The following is an 18,772-nucleotide window of genomic DNA, read 5'->3' on the forward strand; positions in this document are numbered from 1 at the left end:
GCATCTGTTACTTATTTATAATTTTTACCCAGGTTTGCTATAAATTGTAGCTAACAAAATTTTAAAAATGTTGATTTTTTTTCTTCAAAACTATCATAAAGATATTTCATTTCTACTCAGATCAACTGAATGGGATCACTTTAGAATATGAAGGAATTCAGATTTTGGAGAAACACCACTATAAAATCCACTGAATATCTTGAACATCTCTATGGAACTCTTCTAAAGAATGAAAGTTGGGAACTTTATGAGTCAATTGCCTTATCTATCTTATGTTTGCTAAAAACCTATATTGGTTACCCTTGAACAAAGTCACAGATGCATGTATATTGTAATAAATTTTTATGTAAAGAAAATTTTAATAAAATATTTACAAGACAAAAATTGTTAACAGAATGATAATATTTTATTTTATATAATAGATGGACAATTCTTTGTACTTGTGACTTTATTACGATGGCTTATTTACAAATGACTAGCATGAAAAAATAAAAACAAACAATAACACCAAGAACAATAGAATTTTAAACATACCTTTCCAAGCAAAACAGAAACAATGGTCGATTGAACAATGTAATTATGTTATATGTTTTATAGAAAGAAGTTATATGTTGTTTTATGTTAGTAAATATTTTAACCCATACATTTACATTAATTTGGTGGAGGACAAAATTTACATAAAAATTACAGTCAATTTGTGTTACTAGCAGAGTTAGTTTATAATTCTAAACAGAAGGTAAAAATATGAATTTTGAAAACATAAATTGCTAATAATAATAATCTCAAAAATATGATAATTTATACATTCATTAGTACAGATCTTTTTGTAACTAAAATTAATGTAATAAACAAGAATATTATGCAATGCAATATTAAAAAAAGCTCAATAGAAAATTTTAGTATGTATCAATTTAAAAAATAATCACACTATTTAAATGTAGTTCAAATAATGAATTTAAACCCTCATTTAATTTAGAAGCTAATTTAAAATATAAAAATACTTAGTATCAGAAAAATTTATGAGTAGATTTTGTATAAGTAAATATCATTATACCTCACCTAATATGCCACCATTTCACAAATTAACAATTAGAAAATCCAATTTATTTTTTAAAAAAATTTATAGCTATAATCCTAATAATCTACTAACATAGTTCTTTATAAGATAAAAAATTTTTAATAATAAATTTTTAAATATCATTTAATAGAATATTAAAAAGGAAACTTAATAGAAAACCTATCAGCATTAGAATTTGTATAAAAAAATTATTCACTTTTGAATTTTTATAATAAAAATTATCATTATGACAGGCTGGAATTTAACAACCTTGAAGTTAAGGCACACTGAATAATAAAAATATTAATGTGAATTCCATAAAGCTATATATAATAACAACAAATCAGACCTTATTACTTAATAGTTAAAAATACAAATAAAATAAAAATATGGCACAATACACATAAATACAGTACACCATTTAAGTAAAAGACTAATTTAGACAGAATTATAATGATTTAACTAATTATGAATAGCAATTTTATAATTGAAATAGGCTGCATGTTTATAAAGATTAACCACCAGCTTGTCAATTAATGAGAAAATTTTCATTGTAAATCAGATAAACTTGCATAATTCGGTTGCTTTAAAGAGAAACATTTAAACAAAACTTTTTTTAAAAAATATTGTAAGAAATGCATAAGGCAAATTTAAGATAATAAATTTATAAAAAATGAAGTTCAAAAAATTGTTTATAAAGTGAAGGCTGTTTAGTATTTGCATGAAAAGATTGCATAGTAAACATACAACAAAATTTAAACTCTAAAATGTAGCAAAACAATATTTCAGAACATACAAACAAAATGGTTTTCAAGTAAATGATATCAGTGTTTTAAATCAAAGATCTCAATCAACAAAGGCTCAACATCTTTAGGATTTACATCTAAATAAACTCTCACGTGATTTTCATTTAAAATGTGAAGTTCCTCAATTTTATGTATGAGTTTCAAATATATTGTTTTTGATTCACAAGAGCCGTATATTGAATTGAGGTATCGATGCAGAAGGTAATAATAGGTGTCCTGCTCGACTTTAATCGACTCTTTGTGAACGGTATTACGACGTTCAGGCGTGAAAAGGGCAATGCCACACAATATTAACATAATGTTCTCATCAGCACGCCACTGAGGATGGAATGAGGTTATGAATCGTTTGTGTTCTTCATAGAGGTTACCTTTCGCTTCTTTCAAGACCTCTACCTTAATAGACATGACCTTTGGGCCTTTCGGTCCCTGCCAACACTCCCTTTCTGGGTCGTAAGACATAACAGATCTTAAAATCATCAATTCAGTGCAACCCCCTTTGAGCAATGCAATCTGATCTTCTTGGCACAAGTTTTTAAAACAAGACAGTTTCTTGGACATTTTGATCAGCCTTCGGATGGCGTGGTCTGTCATGTTCACGACATCCAGGAGACTCGGATCGCTGACTTCACACACCAAAGGCATCTTTAACACCTCATTGGCGTACACCAACTCCTCGAGTTTACTTTTCTCTAATGTATTAAGCTCCTTGCAATTTAGAAGAGTAGTTCTGATGGGGAGCTCAGTGAATTGAATCTCAATGGCTTTGGCATAAGCAGATTGACTGATATGATCCAAAGACGATAATACATCGTGCATTTTCCCTTTTGGCACCTCCAAATGTGCCATTTGATCTTCAGATGATCCAGATGCAGATTCATTAGCAGTTTTCTTGCCGATTTCAGCCACGGCACATTCCGTTTCCGACTCGGCATTCGTGTCGTACGCGTCGCTCGTGCTCGAACCGTCGTGCTGAGAACAGACGTCGGAGAGTTTTCCGTCTTGCATGGAATTTGAGGCACTTTCTAACATTAATACTTTCGAAGGAGGGCTGTATTCACAATCTGAGGGGGTGAGTGGCTGGTGAGTGAAAACAGATGTCTTGGGGAGATCCGCTGTTATCCCTACACTTCCAGGCGTTTGTGGAGTGAGGGGTGACATTGAGGATAACGGACTTAAGACAGTTTGAGTATCATCTATTGGCTCAGTCTTTATATAAGTCAATTCTTGCACCTGCATTTGAACTTGCTGTGTACCTTTCCTTTTGCGATTCTTTTCTATTTTCTCCCTTTTGGCCTTCTTTTCTTCTTCAGACATGATCCATTCCTTTTTCATGCCGATAGAGAAGCATTTCTTTAACCGGCATTTCTGGCAAAACCTTCGGGTGATCACCTCAATTTTACAGTTATTTTCAAAGGGACATTTAAATTCCTAAATAGAGAAAAAGAAAAGAAAATTTTTTTTATTGAATCATACATTTTATAGAAAGTAGTACAAGCAAAATTTTTTGTTGATTATTTCAAATGCCAAACATTTAAATATTAAAATAGAGAGAAGAAATTGCTATTGGAATATACTGCACATTTTGAATGGACAAATAAAATATTGCGAAGTTTTTCGGCATATATTTCAAATAGTCTAGATTAAAATTCTTAAGAAATGAGAAAAAAGTTTTATTGCAATGTTTCTTCTTTTTCAGTGGCACGTCTGGGTGGGCCCTGGCCTTCTCAAGAATTTTCCTCCAGGCCCCTCTATTTTTGGTCAGGGTCTTCCAATTAATCACACTTAAAATGGCAAAATTCCTTTCTGAGCAGTAAAATCCATCTGAGGTTGGGTTTAATTTACTTCATAAAAAAGTAATGCTTAGATAAAGGTACCAATTTAAAAATCATACAATACATAAACTCTATTGTACTTCTAAAAAACTAAAACTAAATTGATTACCAAATTGACTTCTGTAAAACTAAATTGATTGCTTAAAATCAATCAATATTCTAATTCTTAGTTAAATTAGGACTAGCCCTTAATGCCTTTCAAGCATTCTGCATTTGAATCACTATAAACTTTTTGCTCACAGCATTTCAAATTTAAATTCTTTTGTTTTTCTAAAAGGAGAGAAAATAAAGTTTCGGAGTAGCCTGTTGGAAAGGGGGGAATGATGAGATTATTAAAAACATCACCACATGACGTTCTTTGCCTTTTTTTTAAATTTCTTATTTCTATCAACATGTTTTTGTTCATTATTTTTAGAATTATTTAAAGAGTAGAAAAAATCAACACAGATAAGTTGCAAACAAAAATAAAAAAAATAAGAATTTCATAACTCTTGGTAGTAAAAAAAACCCTATTTTAAACAGATTATTTAGGAAATTTTCAAAATCCGTAATTTTCATTACTCATTACTGTAAGACAATGAAATTGTAATAATTATGGATAAATCATAATTGTTGGAACCTCTGCTAAAATAATAAATGCTACTTCTTCGTGTGTAACATAATAAATAAGGAGAGCCAAAATGTATGGAAACGGCCAAATATCTTGGAATTTAAACTTAATGTATGACTTTTTTAAAAATATACTAAACTTCTTTTTCGAATCTTTTATTATATAAACACATCACTACATTATTCTTTTACATAATTAACGTTTTCTCTTTTTTACAATTTTATTTATCTATGCATGCATATCTTCAAATCATATTTTGTATAAATTGAACTAAATTTTTTTATTGAAAAAAATGTGGTAGATTGCATGTGACAAAGTATCGTTTTTTATTTTCTAACATCTCCATTTTATTCTTTCTCATTGCTATTTCTCTTTAAAAATATGATATAGATTTTGATCGCACATGCATGTAGATATACTTCATACAGTGAAACAAATATCTTTTTGAATAGGAACCATGAATTTATAATAGCATTCCAAAAATAAAAAAATTTAATCGGAAAAAGAAAACAAAAACCATAACAACAAAAACCATAGCAACAAAAACCATAGCATATATCATAAGTGAACTTTTTATTCCAAACACAAATCAAAATGCATGTTTAAAAAATGGACGAAACTCAAAATGAGCCTTTTAATTGTTCAACTCAAAATTAACAACTAAATGACGAACTTCAGGCTTGCGTTTCCTTACTTTTTTAGACACTAAGCATAATCATTACAGGACTAAGTTCCAAACTTTGGGATCAAAGTGGCTGGGTAGATTACATGTGTCACTTTTCAGGCATACCTCCATATTTAGAACACTAAACAATAAGTTGGTTTTGAAAAAATTTAAATTCAAAAAATGTAAATTTAATACCACTATTCTAAGTTTATAGGACCTATGTTAACCTTGCAAAAGGGACTACTGACTTTTAATATCTTTTCAAAACAACTAATTTAAAAAATTGTGCTGGAAAATGGATGATATCACATCATGAACTTATTTAGATCCATTAGTTTATTCTCCTTTTTTTTTTAAAAAAAAGGAAGAAAAAAAAGATCAATTTTTATAAGAGAAGTTTTAAAAAAGGTTTCAAATGCTAGATCTAATTTACTAAACATGAATTTCTGAGCTGTGTTCAATTTCTTAAACATGCATTTCGAGCTGTATCCATTTACTTACACATGCATTCTGAGCTTTATTCAAAATAAAAACTTCACTGACAATATTGATAGTTTCTATACATTAACATGTCTGGTTCAACAATTGCAAACATTATATCATTAAACGTGAACAGCAAAAAATAATATATATATGAAAAATCTGGCTCACAATGATTGTCGTTGGTATTTTGTGATGATGTAGTCTCGTAGGAAAAGTCTTTATTAATTTTTAATTCAGCCTGATATTTTTATGCTTATCACAATCAGACTACATGACTGAAAACTAATAAGCAAATGTGTGAAGAATTAATATATTATAATAAATTTTCTTTGGCTTATTGCAATCAAACTTTATAATAAGGCTTTTTACAATATGCTTTCACTATTCTGGGAAAATTGGAAACTGCATGAAAAAATTAGACTAATTAAACAATTAATGACATACTTTTAAAAATTTTTATGAATGACGTAGTCGAAAGCCACGAAGGCCTTTACATAATAAAGTGCAGAAAGCTTAAAATGCATCAGCCTTATAATAAAATACTGAAGAATTTTTCAATTATATTCTCCCATTGCATATTAATAGTGGCTGTTGGCAGATTTTTCCATTAGTATAAGACATAATGGTATAATAATAAATATTAGTATATATATTATTATGCCATTACAGAATAAAATCTTTGCAAATTAATTTAAAAAATAGGAAACAATAACACAGCATTTAAATGAAATAGAAATCAAGCGAAAGATAGATTAATACAATATACGACATATTCTGGGGACAACCAGACTGCATTTATATCAGAGTTTTTATGTCTGAATAATTGTTTAACAAAACATAAGTCTTATGTGTGTCCCAAAGCCCCATACGCAAAAATACATGAAATTAAAATTATAAATACAAATGTAGCTTACTTTTGTTTTCAAAGCATTCCTGCGAAAAAAAGCTTTACAAGATTCACAGGTGATAGCATTAAAATTACTGCCCAATGCATTATCTCCGCAAACACCACACTTCTTCAGATCTTTCTTTTTTATTTTCTCATTCATCTTAGCAGTTGCTTAAAATGCATAAGCCCTGAAATGTTGAAGAGAGAAAGAACTTTAATTTAAAAAGCATTTAATAAAAAAAATATAATATGAAAAAGAAAATCCAGTTTGAATGCTGTAATAGCTAAAAACATACAGCACAAAAATCTTACACTTTACTTTAAAAAAAGTTCAATTTACAAAAATAATAAAATAAAATAATGATATAGTACATGCATATGAAATGTAAATATTTTTTTCAAGCTGTCTGCATTTGTGATAATATTAAAACATACATAAAAATTAATTTCCATATCTTATAGAAATATTGTGGGTGAAAAAATAAGAATATTTGAAAAATCTTCCTCTTTAAATTATTTCATTAAATTTGAGAGAAAAATAAAGAAAATTCTACTTAATAGTACTTTATAAGTATATTAAATTTTTTGTAAATAACAAAATGTTTTTTTTTTCATATGTGTAGTAAAAAAAATTTAAAGAACAACAACAAAACAAATACATGGATTTCAAACTGCTTTTAAAAATTTAATTAAAAATCAGAATGCCAGAAGCATTTTATATTATGCCTTAAATAAAATTGTTAAATGATTGCATAGCTTGATTGTATCATGGATGTGCATCTACAAGCACTATATTATATAACCACCATTCAATTTTAATAAAAAAAATCAGTTATCCCATTTTTTTTCATATTATTTTATATAAAAAAACCAAAAATTATTAAATTATTATCAAATTAATAGATCCTTGTTTAACAGAACCCTTGTCACAAATAAAAATTCATCATATAAGCTTTTTAATTTTCAGACAGACATAAATATGTAAGAACATACCTCTATTATGAAATGATTTAAAGGAAATAATATATAATGAATTAAGAGCTTCAATAAAATCAGATCAGTTATAATTAACATGCGATTGATTCATGTTAAAATATGAGTGCCATGAATCTACTCTTCTTACAGATGAGCTGTCAAAAAAAAAGGTCTATTTAAGCTGACATTTAAACACTCTTCTCTTCAGCTAACACATCAATGATAAAGAAACTGCTGATAAAGGTAAAGTCTACTTAAAAAAATAAAATAATAATAAAAATGCACAAAAAAAATTAAAATGATTCACATATCTTTAAGCAGTAGTAACTCTAAATGCAATAGGTATTAAAGGTCATTTTCATTCAGAGTAACAAAGTCACTGTTATCTTCATTAAGTAAGATAAACATTGTAACTGATGAAATGGGAAAAATAAATAGAAGCAGAACATAAGCAAGCAAAGCTGAAAAATTTTGATAAATTTGGTTGGTATTATGTTTCTAAATTAAATTTTCAATTTTTTGAATTAAAAAAATGCATCATAAATTATAAATATTTAATAATATAATATTTAATACTATAAATATTTAATAATATACATAATAAAATTTTAAATCTGTTCTTTATTGATTCATAAATTTTATTTGATAGAATTTTCATTTATTTATTTTTATTTTATTGCTTTCATTCAAACAAAGTAAAAGCACTGGAATAGGTCTTTTAAATATATATCTGTTTATATTTTCAGAAACAATTTCTAGCATAAACAATAGCTACCTCAAAAAATTAACCAAAAATAAGAAATTTTAAAATCTAAGTACAAAAAATAAAAATACCAGCCAAAGAAGTATTAATTTCTCAACTTGTATTTATAAGTAGAATGTGAAAATATCTGTTTCAAATATCTATAATACAACAAATATCTAGACATAATAAATCTAATATATCTATATTTATAATATATCTATAATATAATAAATATAATATAACATTTGTATTAGGGCAGCAAATTTTTTTATCTTATCACAGAAAGGGCAAAAAAACAGGAAATCGATATTGCGTTTTCTGTTATGAATGAGATAATTATTAACATAATTACACGAAGTTCAGCTTAAATGACTAAATCTTTTTTCTTTTCTTTTTTTAACTAAGATCTTAAACAATCTGATTTCTTATTTATTTTACTTTTAAAAAAAATTCTACACTTGGAATAATTTTTGTAAGAAATAAATTAAAATAAAAACCTTAAAAATAAACAGATTTTTCATTTTAGACTTAAATTAAAATATGCTAAGAAAAATGAACTGAAATGAAGAGTTGAGGAAAAAAGCTAAACTGAAATAAATAAAACAGGTAACTATAAAACAAGTAAAAGTACTCGAGTAACATATTAGTGAAATTGACAAACCTGGCTTAAGAATATATATGAATAAATCAGTAGCTGTTGGCATAAAAAACCATTTGAAATATTTTATTTTAAGACTTGGATAAATAAATTAATATGCTATACTTTCAGATGATCATAATGCAATTCTAAATATTGATATATGATTAGTTTCAAAATGTTATTCAAGATAATCTTCAAGAACACTCTTCAATTATAATAATTAAAAAAAATTATTAATATAATGACAAAAATAACTGAGAGTTCCAAGTGATATATGAAAAGTTAAAGAAAAAATCCAAGAACAAACACAAACAAATCATATACACCTTAATAGAAAATGTCTAATTTATCGAAGATTCAGTATAATTTAAAAAAATAATTATTCTCAATCAATTTAAAGCATAGTTAGGATGTATAAAAACATGATTGAAATAGGCTTAGGATAATTTCAGACAAAAATGTCCAGTTATGAAGCAAATATGGAGCAGCAACTTCATCATTAAAATTAATAACATTTTATCTATTTTTGGAATAAATGTCCTAAAGAGAAAGTAAAATTAATGTCATATTTTACTTATAATGTTTTATAGAATGGTTTTTAATAAAATTAATTTAAATATGTGTAAGTTAATTTTGAAAAAAATATTAAAAAGATAAAGAATAGTTTTTTAAATAAAAACCAGTCTTTCGAATAAAAAAGAAGTTATCCTGGTCGTTTTTAGAAAAGATCGGCCATTTTGCAATCCTGATAAATAGCACTGTAAACTGAGAAAAAATAGGAAAAAAAATATTTCAAAATTAACAACATTTGTATCTTTATAAAAAAAATATATTAGTTTCCAAAATGGGACACAGTACACCACACGTTTCTAATTTTTGCCACTTTGCTTTCATTAATTTTTCAAAACGTGAGACATTTTTGAGATTCCTGATGTGAGAAAATATTTTATATTTTTTTGAAATATAATATTATGAAATTTCAACTAAACATACTTACCAAAATGATAATGAACTCATAAAAAATGATCTTAACTGCATGTTATTTAACAATGAAACATCCAGAGCGTTGAGTGGAAAATGAGCTTGACATGTTAGATATTAACGTCAAAAAACGTGATAACCAAGAATAGTTCTTTGAAAGCCCCATCATTTTAGAGTCAAATGTCACCTAAAATAAATTAAATTAAATTTCACATTGCTAGAAATACTTACATTAAAATCAAAAAGATTAATCAAGCTAAAAAGGTATTTATATAACATTAATAAGTGTGTTTTGGTTTAAAGAAAAAGCAATATTCATGAGAGCATGTGTTTCATTCAAAATATATCAATAATTTTTAAACTAATAATTTTAAGTTTAATAAAAGCACAATGTCATTCAAACTTGTTAGTGTTTAAGTACGCGGCCTAAAAGAAAAAACTGAGTTTAAAAATTATTGATCTAATTTATTTTAATATCATAATTAATAAATATTAGAATATATTTTTTTCTCTAAAAAAACAAGAAAATAATGTGTCAAAACATTTAATAAAAAGACTAAGCCTTTTAACACTTAACCTTTAACATCATTTTGAGCCTGACGGGATATATATGTCCCATCAAATGTTTTAAGTAGATTGTTGGACTAAATAGATTACATTTTTAACATTAGATTTGCACATGACAGTCTTTTGAACTTCCCTCCTTCTCCCTGGACGTTTGGCAGCATTTGTAAAACTGTCATGACAGCACAACTTTGAAATATCATATGCTTTTAAAGATTTATGTATCATTTCATAAGGAAAATAACTGAAATAGAGCTAAGAAAAAGTGAATGTCATAGTATAAATATTGTTTTTTAATTTTATCATCACCCATTAACGCAAGATACTGGTGGGACAACATACATTCCACTCAAAAAGACTAATAGGATATCTATATCTCAGGGCCTAACTGAAAGAAGTGAGTCCAGATTTGTATCAGATTATCAATTGTAAAAAAAAAAGCAATCCTGACCTAGCTGCTAAGAGCGGAAGTTTTTAACATCAATAAAATTTATAATTATCAAGACTGTTTGAAATGGTGCTACTCTAGTCTAAATGTTATTCTAACAGATATCAGTTAATCTAAAACCCTATCATAATTATAATAAAACAGGATTGTAAACTAGAATTATAATAAAACCTATTTCTTCAAGGATGTTGGGAAAAACTGAAAAAATGGAATAAATTGGATGGTTAGTGTATGATATGTTAATTTAGCATCATTTATAAAAATTTATTATGTCCTTTTAACAGTTCTTTGTTATAAAATTAAGTTCTTCTCTGCTACAGTATGTTAAATTTCATAAAAATTAATAAAAGTTACTTTTTTTCTTCATTGCTGCTTTTTAGTTTAAAAATATATTAGTTTGGTAGTAAGTTAATGGACAAGTTAAACAGGATTGCAAATTGTTTAAAAAATTAGTTGTATTAATAATTGATATTTCTTTCTGAAAAAGAGTTTCTTCTACTAGGGGTTAGAAGAAAACCATTTCTGCTGGGTTCATTGTTTTTCCTACTGTTGAAGAAACTTTCTATCATTATAATAAGCTGATAGAGTTTTGTTATGTTCTACATAAAATCGTGGAAAGGTAAATCTATATACCACAATCAACTGACAGTGGAGGAAGAAATAGTGTTGGTAAAATGGTTCAGTCAATGAAACAGAAATTCTTAACAGTTCTAATTAAAAGATAGAATATTTAACAGCTTTTTTTGCTAATAAAAAAATTAACTTGAAGCCTTTTATAACACTATTAGTTCTAACTTAGTAATGAGGAAAAAAAATTATCATTTTGTTTTGAAGTAGATAATAAGAGAAATCATCACTTAAAGACATTAATTCTAGGTATTTTTAAAATTCTAGTTTATTTCCTATATGTTTAAAATTAGATTTCACATTATGTAAGATAAGTTTTCATTTATTTACAGCTAGCAACATATTTTTTTTTAAAGTTATTAAAAAAATTAGAACCACAATATTTTTTTTTTTATTATCTACATCTTGGCATTTTATAGAAATGTCTCGTGAGGTGAAATAAGCACGTTTCTGCCTTTCCCGAAACACTTGACATCTAAAAGATAAGAAAAGTCATGACCTTTATGCTATCTTTGATGATAAAGTCATGCATGTGCAACACAGAAGATTGGGCAAAAATCAAGAGTTTTTTTTTCTGGTTTCAAAATAACTGGAAGAAATAAAAAATAATTGCTGATGAACTATCTAAAAGCAAACTTTATATCATTATCATGAAACAGCAATATAAACAGATAGGTTAAAATTAATATGTTTGAAATTCAAACTGTATTAATAAAATTCTAAAAATTTTGAAAAATAAGAGTGTTGAATAGATAAATTCAGCAATAGATAATAACAAAACAACAAAATCTGAAAATGTTTGTTAAGAAAAATTTAAACTTTAATAGAAGATTCTGTGAAAATTATTGAGCTTGAAAAAACGTCCCTTCCCAAAATTTTAAATTGTTCAAATGATCCTCTTACAAAACTCAACTACTTTTCAAATTTGGACAGGTTATAAATATTTTGTTTTGTTTGTATTGTACAACTGAAAAGGCAGATTTCAAACATATGTGAAAGTGTGAATTACTGACAACAAAAAAAAACTTAACTCAATTTGACAAACATTTTAATTCTGTTTCATTAAGTATTTTTTCTAAGTCAAAAATGCTTATTCCTTTAATTTTCTCTATAAAAAAGTCTACATTTTCTAAAAAATACCTACAATTTTTTATAAAATTATATATTTAAATAAAATATATATAATTTGTAAAACTATGTATACATTACAGAAATAGAACCTTAGTTTTCAATAAAAATATTTTTCACTAAATTCCAAAAACAGAACCATGTCAGGGAGTTCTGGATTGACTTTTTAAGAATTAAAATTGAAATAATTCAGTATTTCAAATGTATAAGTGTTAGTTCAAGAATTTAAAAAACAAATTGAGATTAGTGAAAATACTTAATGAACAGAAAAAAATATGTGGAAATGAAATGCAACAGAAATATGTCATGAACACACATTTTTAATGCTCAAGAATTTTTCGTTGTTTAAAGAATAGTTGATACTTGTAGTTTTATGGATTAAATGATTACTGTATTTTGCTTTCATTTAGCATTTACTTTTGCTTCCAAGAACACAAATCAAAATATTAATATATTTGCATTAATACAAACTTAATGCATATATAAAATTAGTTAATGTAATAAAGCATGCATAATTAACATATTTAATGTATGCTAGGAAGTTATTTTTTTTACATTGAAATTATTATGAAATCTACATTCCACTTTCTTTTTAAAAGTTTAAAATTTACGTAATTGCCTGCTATGCTAATTTATAAATATTTAAAAAAAATATGTCTCAATTCAAATTAGAATTTTATTAATAAGTTAAAAAAATATACATTAAGTTATAAATTGAGAAGATTTTCAAATAATATTAACTTTATTTATCTTGTGTAAATTTCCACATTAATTTAACCATCTTTAAATAGGTATGTAAAGTAACATCATTAGATTATAATTAGCTCTGTTTAATGTATGCTTTGTGATGAAGCTAATAGTATAAAGGTCATTGTAAGATTTTTTTATTTTAAATTTTTAAGCAACTATGCTAACTATTTATACACTGTGCAACTAGCTGTTAATAATTATTTAGCGGAAAGAATTATAAATATTTATTAATAAAAATGCATAAAATAAAAAATTAATTTAAAAATAATGTTAATTCCTTTCTTTTAAAAAAAATAAATCATGCACTAAATAAAAAATAAGTCAAGTTTTTGCTTTTATTCTTATGATTATTCCTAGCCATGGTAAATTTGGTATTTTGAGCATTTTCCAAACTGCGCTTTACTACACTATTTTTCACAGGCACATAAAATTTAATTATTGATTTCAATAGTACACAGAATTTAAAAATTAAATATTAAGTTCTACTTATAAAAATATATCAGGGATAATTTATTGCCAAACATAATTATTAAGAAACAAAAGGTATTACTTAAGTATACTTAATATAAATTTCGAAAAATTTAAAATCAATGAAAAAAAGAATTAATAATAGATGAAACTAAGCATCAAAAAACAAAAATCTTAAATTTTATGACACAAAATATGAAACAAAACTTAAAATAAAAACAAAACAATTAAAATTTAACAATCATACTTAAAATGCTAATGAAATAAAATGGAATTTATAACATCAATAAAACTTAAAATATGGACCAAGAAATATAATTAATGAAAACTAAGCATTTAAAATAACGATCTTAAATTTTATGATATAAAATCCAAAAAAAAACTTATAATATAAATAAAATCATACACATACACACTGTTAAAATGGATAATGTAAATAAGTTTACTTCTGTTGCCATAAATGGATTCATCACGGCTATAAAAATATACAGGAAGAGTAATCCAAGTACACATAGACCAATGTCTTAAAAATAACATTACATGCAACTGTCAACTTCACCATCTCAAAGTAGAGTACAAATGGCGGCTCTCAAACTTCTAAACTCTAAGAACATGTGCACTTAAAATGGTTGATAATAGATGCTGTTCTTTGGCAAAATACTGATAAAAGATTACAACCAATCAAATGAAATGATGTATTAAACCCACATCCATAAACAAAATTCATAAAAAAATTTTGCAAAATATGTTTTACTTCCTAGATATAAAAGAGATATTGAAAAGTTGTTTTCTATACAAAGATTCTAAATGTAAGGAAAATTTGATTAAATATAATTTTCTTTTTAATTGCATAAATTTTATGAAACTTTTTATCATTTATAATGAAAATTTTAATTAAACAAGTAAATATTTTAGATATGCTAGGAAATTACAATACTTATTAGATACACTATATTACTAACAAACAATATCAAAATCTGCCAAATCATTAGTGAAGAAATGGAAACATCAAAATCAAACTGCTAAACATCATAACTTAAATAGTTTAAACAAAGGAAGAAAGAATTGCAAAAAAAAGCGATAAAAAATCACTTTGATTTAAGATGAAATCCTCACAAATAGATTGCACCAAAGAGTGATTATTTAAATGGGCGATCTGAAACTCGCGTGTCGTAATAATTTTGTTAAAAAAAATTCGGGATTCTCGAAATCACATTACAATGCGGAAATAACTGTTTAAGAAAATAATTTTTATTTACAATAAATTTGGCTTAAAGGAAGAGTGCTAAACATACATTTGAATCTGTTAAAATTGATTGTGTCAAAACGTTATGACTCAAAAGCGTGATAAATTTTTTTTTTTAATTTTATATTGTGCTAAGAAGCTCTTGCGGGCCCCACTTCAGTAATCAGTGGGTCGCATATGGCTCGGAGGCAGCAGGTTGTGCACCCCTAAATTATAACTTTATAAGATTTGATTTTCAAAAGAACCTTTTCAAATTTTCAAAAGAACCTACTTATCACACAAGCACATTTGATTGCCTAGTTTCTGAAATATAACAAAATAAAAAATTGAATTTTATATGAGTATGCAATTAATGAATTAACAAATTATAAACTTTGTTTTGATTGATTGAGAAAAAGAAATTTTTTAAGATGTAAAAAATAATAACATTAAATCTCAAGTGAAAAATACGTGTATTGGAACTTTCATAACACATTTTAAAATAAAAGTTCTTAACTTGATCAATCAGAAGTCTAATGTTTCTCTGAAGGAACTTAACTTCTTCAGAATAGTTGCCAAACAGAACCTGAGTTATGATCCTCCGGTTCAATTCATTAATCAAATAAATTTTATACAAAAAATAAATAATAATAGCTCAAAATATGCAACACATTTTGGCTTAATTTTTTTTTTATTTAGCATAAGAAAATTCCTTTGCTTACTTTAAAAGACTAAATTTCAGATGCAACTAAAAAAGAACATAACTGGTAGCCTGTCCAAAAATATACAAATTTGACAAAATACAAAAAAAATATATATATATATAAAAATGAAGGATTTTATGAACAAATGAGGAATAATGTATAATTTAAGGCTAATTGTTAAGGGCTATTCCCAATATAAAAGGACAATGACTAATGCACAGATCTCTGAGAAAATATTTCAGCTGCTATTTTGCAGACTTTTGAACAGCTTGTCTTTGAGATCTAGGTTTATTTCAAAATTCGGGATACTTAGAGGGTTTACTGGTTTAATTATTTCCTGTGCATTAACTGGAAGATTCACCTGACTAACTAATTAAATTCACCTGACTGTCCGCTCTGCAACTTGGCAGAGCCCATGAATAGGACCCACCTCCGCCGCTGTGCTGCATTGCATTCCGGCTCTGAATCGTCGCTTTATTGGCAAGCCAGAGAACTTTTAGGGCAATGACTTCAGTCATTCTGTTTAGTTTATTTATTCACCTGTTTTGTCTTTGCATTTGTTTTCTGTGCTATTTCTTGTTTATACCCTGCCATTGGAAAAAAATTTTTTGTGCTGACTTTAGACAATTATCTCACTTAACAGGTACGGTTCAATTGTAATGCTATTGAACCAATTTCAGGGGTCAGTATGACAGTGGTAGAGTTATTCAACCAGTATGAATTGTGCAGTTAACCTTAATCAATCACTCTTAAAAACACACCTGCATAGAGTATGCCTGGCAATCACAATTAACCCTAAATCACATTAAATATACTGGGCAAAAGTATAATAGCACTCAACCTTAAAAAAAGAAAGAAATAGAGTATCTTCAGTGAGAGATAACTCCTTCTAATTTCTCATAAGATGAAAAATATGATCCTACAGCAATTGTTGCAACTATGATAATCAAAACTAAAATATAAATAGGAAAAATCATGCAAACAGATAACACTTTGTAATGGGTCGAAATTTGTTTTAGCATACCATCGAAATGAATCAGTGTAATAGACATTTTAATACAAAAAATTTAAGAAATATATTTTTATTTATTTACAGTTATAGCTAGGAAAAAGAACTCAAAATCTTTTTATATCAGTGATACCTAAATAATGATAATATTAAATGTGATAAAAAATCCTTAATAAAATCATATTAATTATGTGAAAGATAATTGTTAGATTAAAAAGTCATTAATCATGAAGATTGGTAATATAAATTGCCTCTTCAAGTTTTATAACAAAAAATTTACAATTTTGGCAGTAAATAATGTTAAGAATTATTCTTAATTATAATTTATCTTTCTAGCAAAACTTCGTTCAAACGAAATCATTGCATACCTCAAAATAAAGAAATTCACAGGATAATAAGTTTTGACTTAAAACTTAAAATAAAACATTTACATTTAATTGAAATAAAAGTAAGAATTTATAATTTATTTCAATGGAGCGATTGCTGAAAATTTAGCAAACCACAAATGTTTTTTTTTTTTTTCATAATATGGTTTTAATAGTTTTAAGTGTATTAATATATAGATTTCCTCATTTTATTCAGTTTTATAAAAGTGGTATGTCAGGTTCAGGACTTAGAAGTAACTTTAGTAAAACAAATTAAAAGCCTATTGTTTAAAACATGGCTTCACTGGGTTAAAGTGTATTGATACATTGATTTTCACATTTTATTCACTTTTAAATGAGTGAGTTCCACTTTTTAGCATTGTAGCTTAAGAGTTTATATGCATTTTGCATAAACTCATATTTTTAGACAACATTGGAAACCTGCAGATAGCATTTTTTAAAGACTGCATTTCACCTGCAGTAGCACATAGTATAAGTTTCCTAAAAGTCAAATTTCTTATTTAGCTTGCATCTTTTGTTCAATCAAATGTGCACAAATTAAAAATTAGGAATCATAGCCTGGAGGACAATAATAAAACTACAAAATCATGAAAAATATTATAAAATATAAAATTGAAGTATTTATTTCGATATCAAAACCCAGAGAAGCTAATATGCGATTGACAAGTAATTGTTGTTGGAATAAATTAGTATATGGGTTTCTCAGAAGAAGCTACAAATTAAAAACATTGAAATTGCCCCAATCTGTTTCATTACACACATGCAATTGCTTGTTTCTTACCATCCTCAACATTTCCCCACAGGTATTAATACCGAAATTTTCTTACATGAAATTTATAAAATCTTTTTAACGCTTTCAAAAACCATTAATAAAAATCAAAAGGAAAGATTTTATTTTTAATAAAATTAAAATCTTTAAGTTCCATAATATAATGCAAATAAAATGAATTGTTAAGTATAAATAACTTATGCAAACAAAGAAATTTACAAAATTAATTTCCAGTAACAAAAAGAAATGTATAAATGTATGGAAAGTATCTTTATAACTAACCTTTCATGAAAAAATTGGGCATAGAAGTATAATTTTTTTGAAGAAAAAATAGCACTAAACAGAAACTGGAGGGAAAAAGAAAAAACATTACTAAATAAAGATTAATGGGACAATTTTTCTAAATGAAACATATTACAAACATGTAAAAAATTAAAAATATTTGTAGAGTAAGGATTTCCTTTGTGAATTAATTTCAAATAAAATGTAAAAATTTGATGTTTCGAAGTATTGATCAGTATAAATAACTGGTTTTGACAGTAAACAAACTATTGCGTCACAGATACGTCAAAGTCTTGAATGAAAGAAAACTACAACTATTTGATACTTATTCAAAACAATTTTTGTTTCTAATAAGAAGTATGACAAAAGAATTATTAAAATAAGCAAATAAAAACATCAATAAGAAAATTTATGGATAAAAAATTAATTTTTCATTGGCCCCTCCCTAAACAGGTCACAGTAAGGGAAATGAGAAAAGAAATTCCATAAAAAATTCTTTAAAAAAAATAATACAAGTTTAAATTTAATTTCATACTTATTTGTGAAATTTGAAATTATCAAATACGAAAATAATCGCCATAATTAAAGTCCAAAACAAGCACAGTAAATAAACATAAACATAATCACGAGACCAAACATAACATTATAATCGTTGCCATCTTATAATTTTAAATACTGAATATGATCCAATATAGTTCAAAACGCTTTAAACTGTCTATTTTTGTTC

General features: G+C 26.1%; 1 protein-coding gene across 6 annotated transcripts; it reads right to left on the reverse strand.

Moving 5' to 3' along the window:
* Positions 1–384: 384 nt before the first annotated feature.
* LOC107442225 (Nuclear hormone receptor HR96) lies at positions 385–18,731 on the reverse strand. Of its 6 annotated transcripts, XM_043055962.2 has the most exons (5): positions 18,581–18,731; positions 9,702–9,872; positions 7,338–7,474; positions 6,370–6,532; positions 385–3,291 (listed from the first exon to the last, which is right to left on the reverse strand). In XM_043055962.2, exons 4-5 carry the CDS (start codon positions 6,502–6,504, stop codon positions 1,882–1,884), a joined length of 1,545 nt encoding a protein of 514 aa, XP_042911896.1. In that variant the 5' UTR covers positions 6,505–6,532; positions 7,338–7,474; positions 9,702–9,872; positions 18,581–18,731; the 3' UTR covers positions 385–1,881. The 6 variants fall into 6 exon arrangements, with proteins under 6 accessions (XP_042911896.1, XP_015911215.2, XP_042911911.1 ...); XM_016055729.3 differs by lacking the exon at positions 7,338–7,474; XM_043055977.2 differs by lacking the exons at positions 7,338–7,474; positions 18,581–18,731 and adding an exon at positions 18,046–18,317.
* Positions 18,732–18,772: the final 41 nt, after the last annotated feature.

Source organism: Parasteatoda tepidariorum, chromosome 2 (assembly GCF_043381705.1).
Source record: "Parasteatoda tepidariorum isolate YZ-2023 chromosome 2, CAS_Ptep_4.0, whole genome shotgun sequence".
NCBI classification, from domain to species: Eukaryota; Metazoa; Arthropoda; class Arachnida; order Araneae; family Theridiidae; genus Parasteatoda; species Parasteatoda tepidariorum.

What these genes read in the sequence shown, in the direction of transcription:
- LOC107442225 (XM_016055729.3), bottom strand. Translation starts at nt 6,504, where the DNA reads ATGAATGAGAAAATAAAAAAGAAAGATCTGAAGAAGTGTGGTGTTTGC. An exon ending in GGAATGCTTTGAAAACAAAA is followed by an intron (nt 3,292 to 6,369) that starts GTAAGCTACATT and finishes TTCTCTATTTAG; the next exon opens with GAATTTAAATGTCCCTTTGA.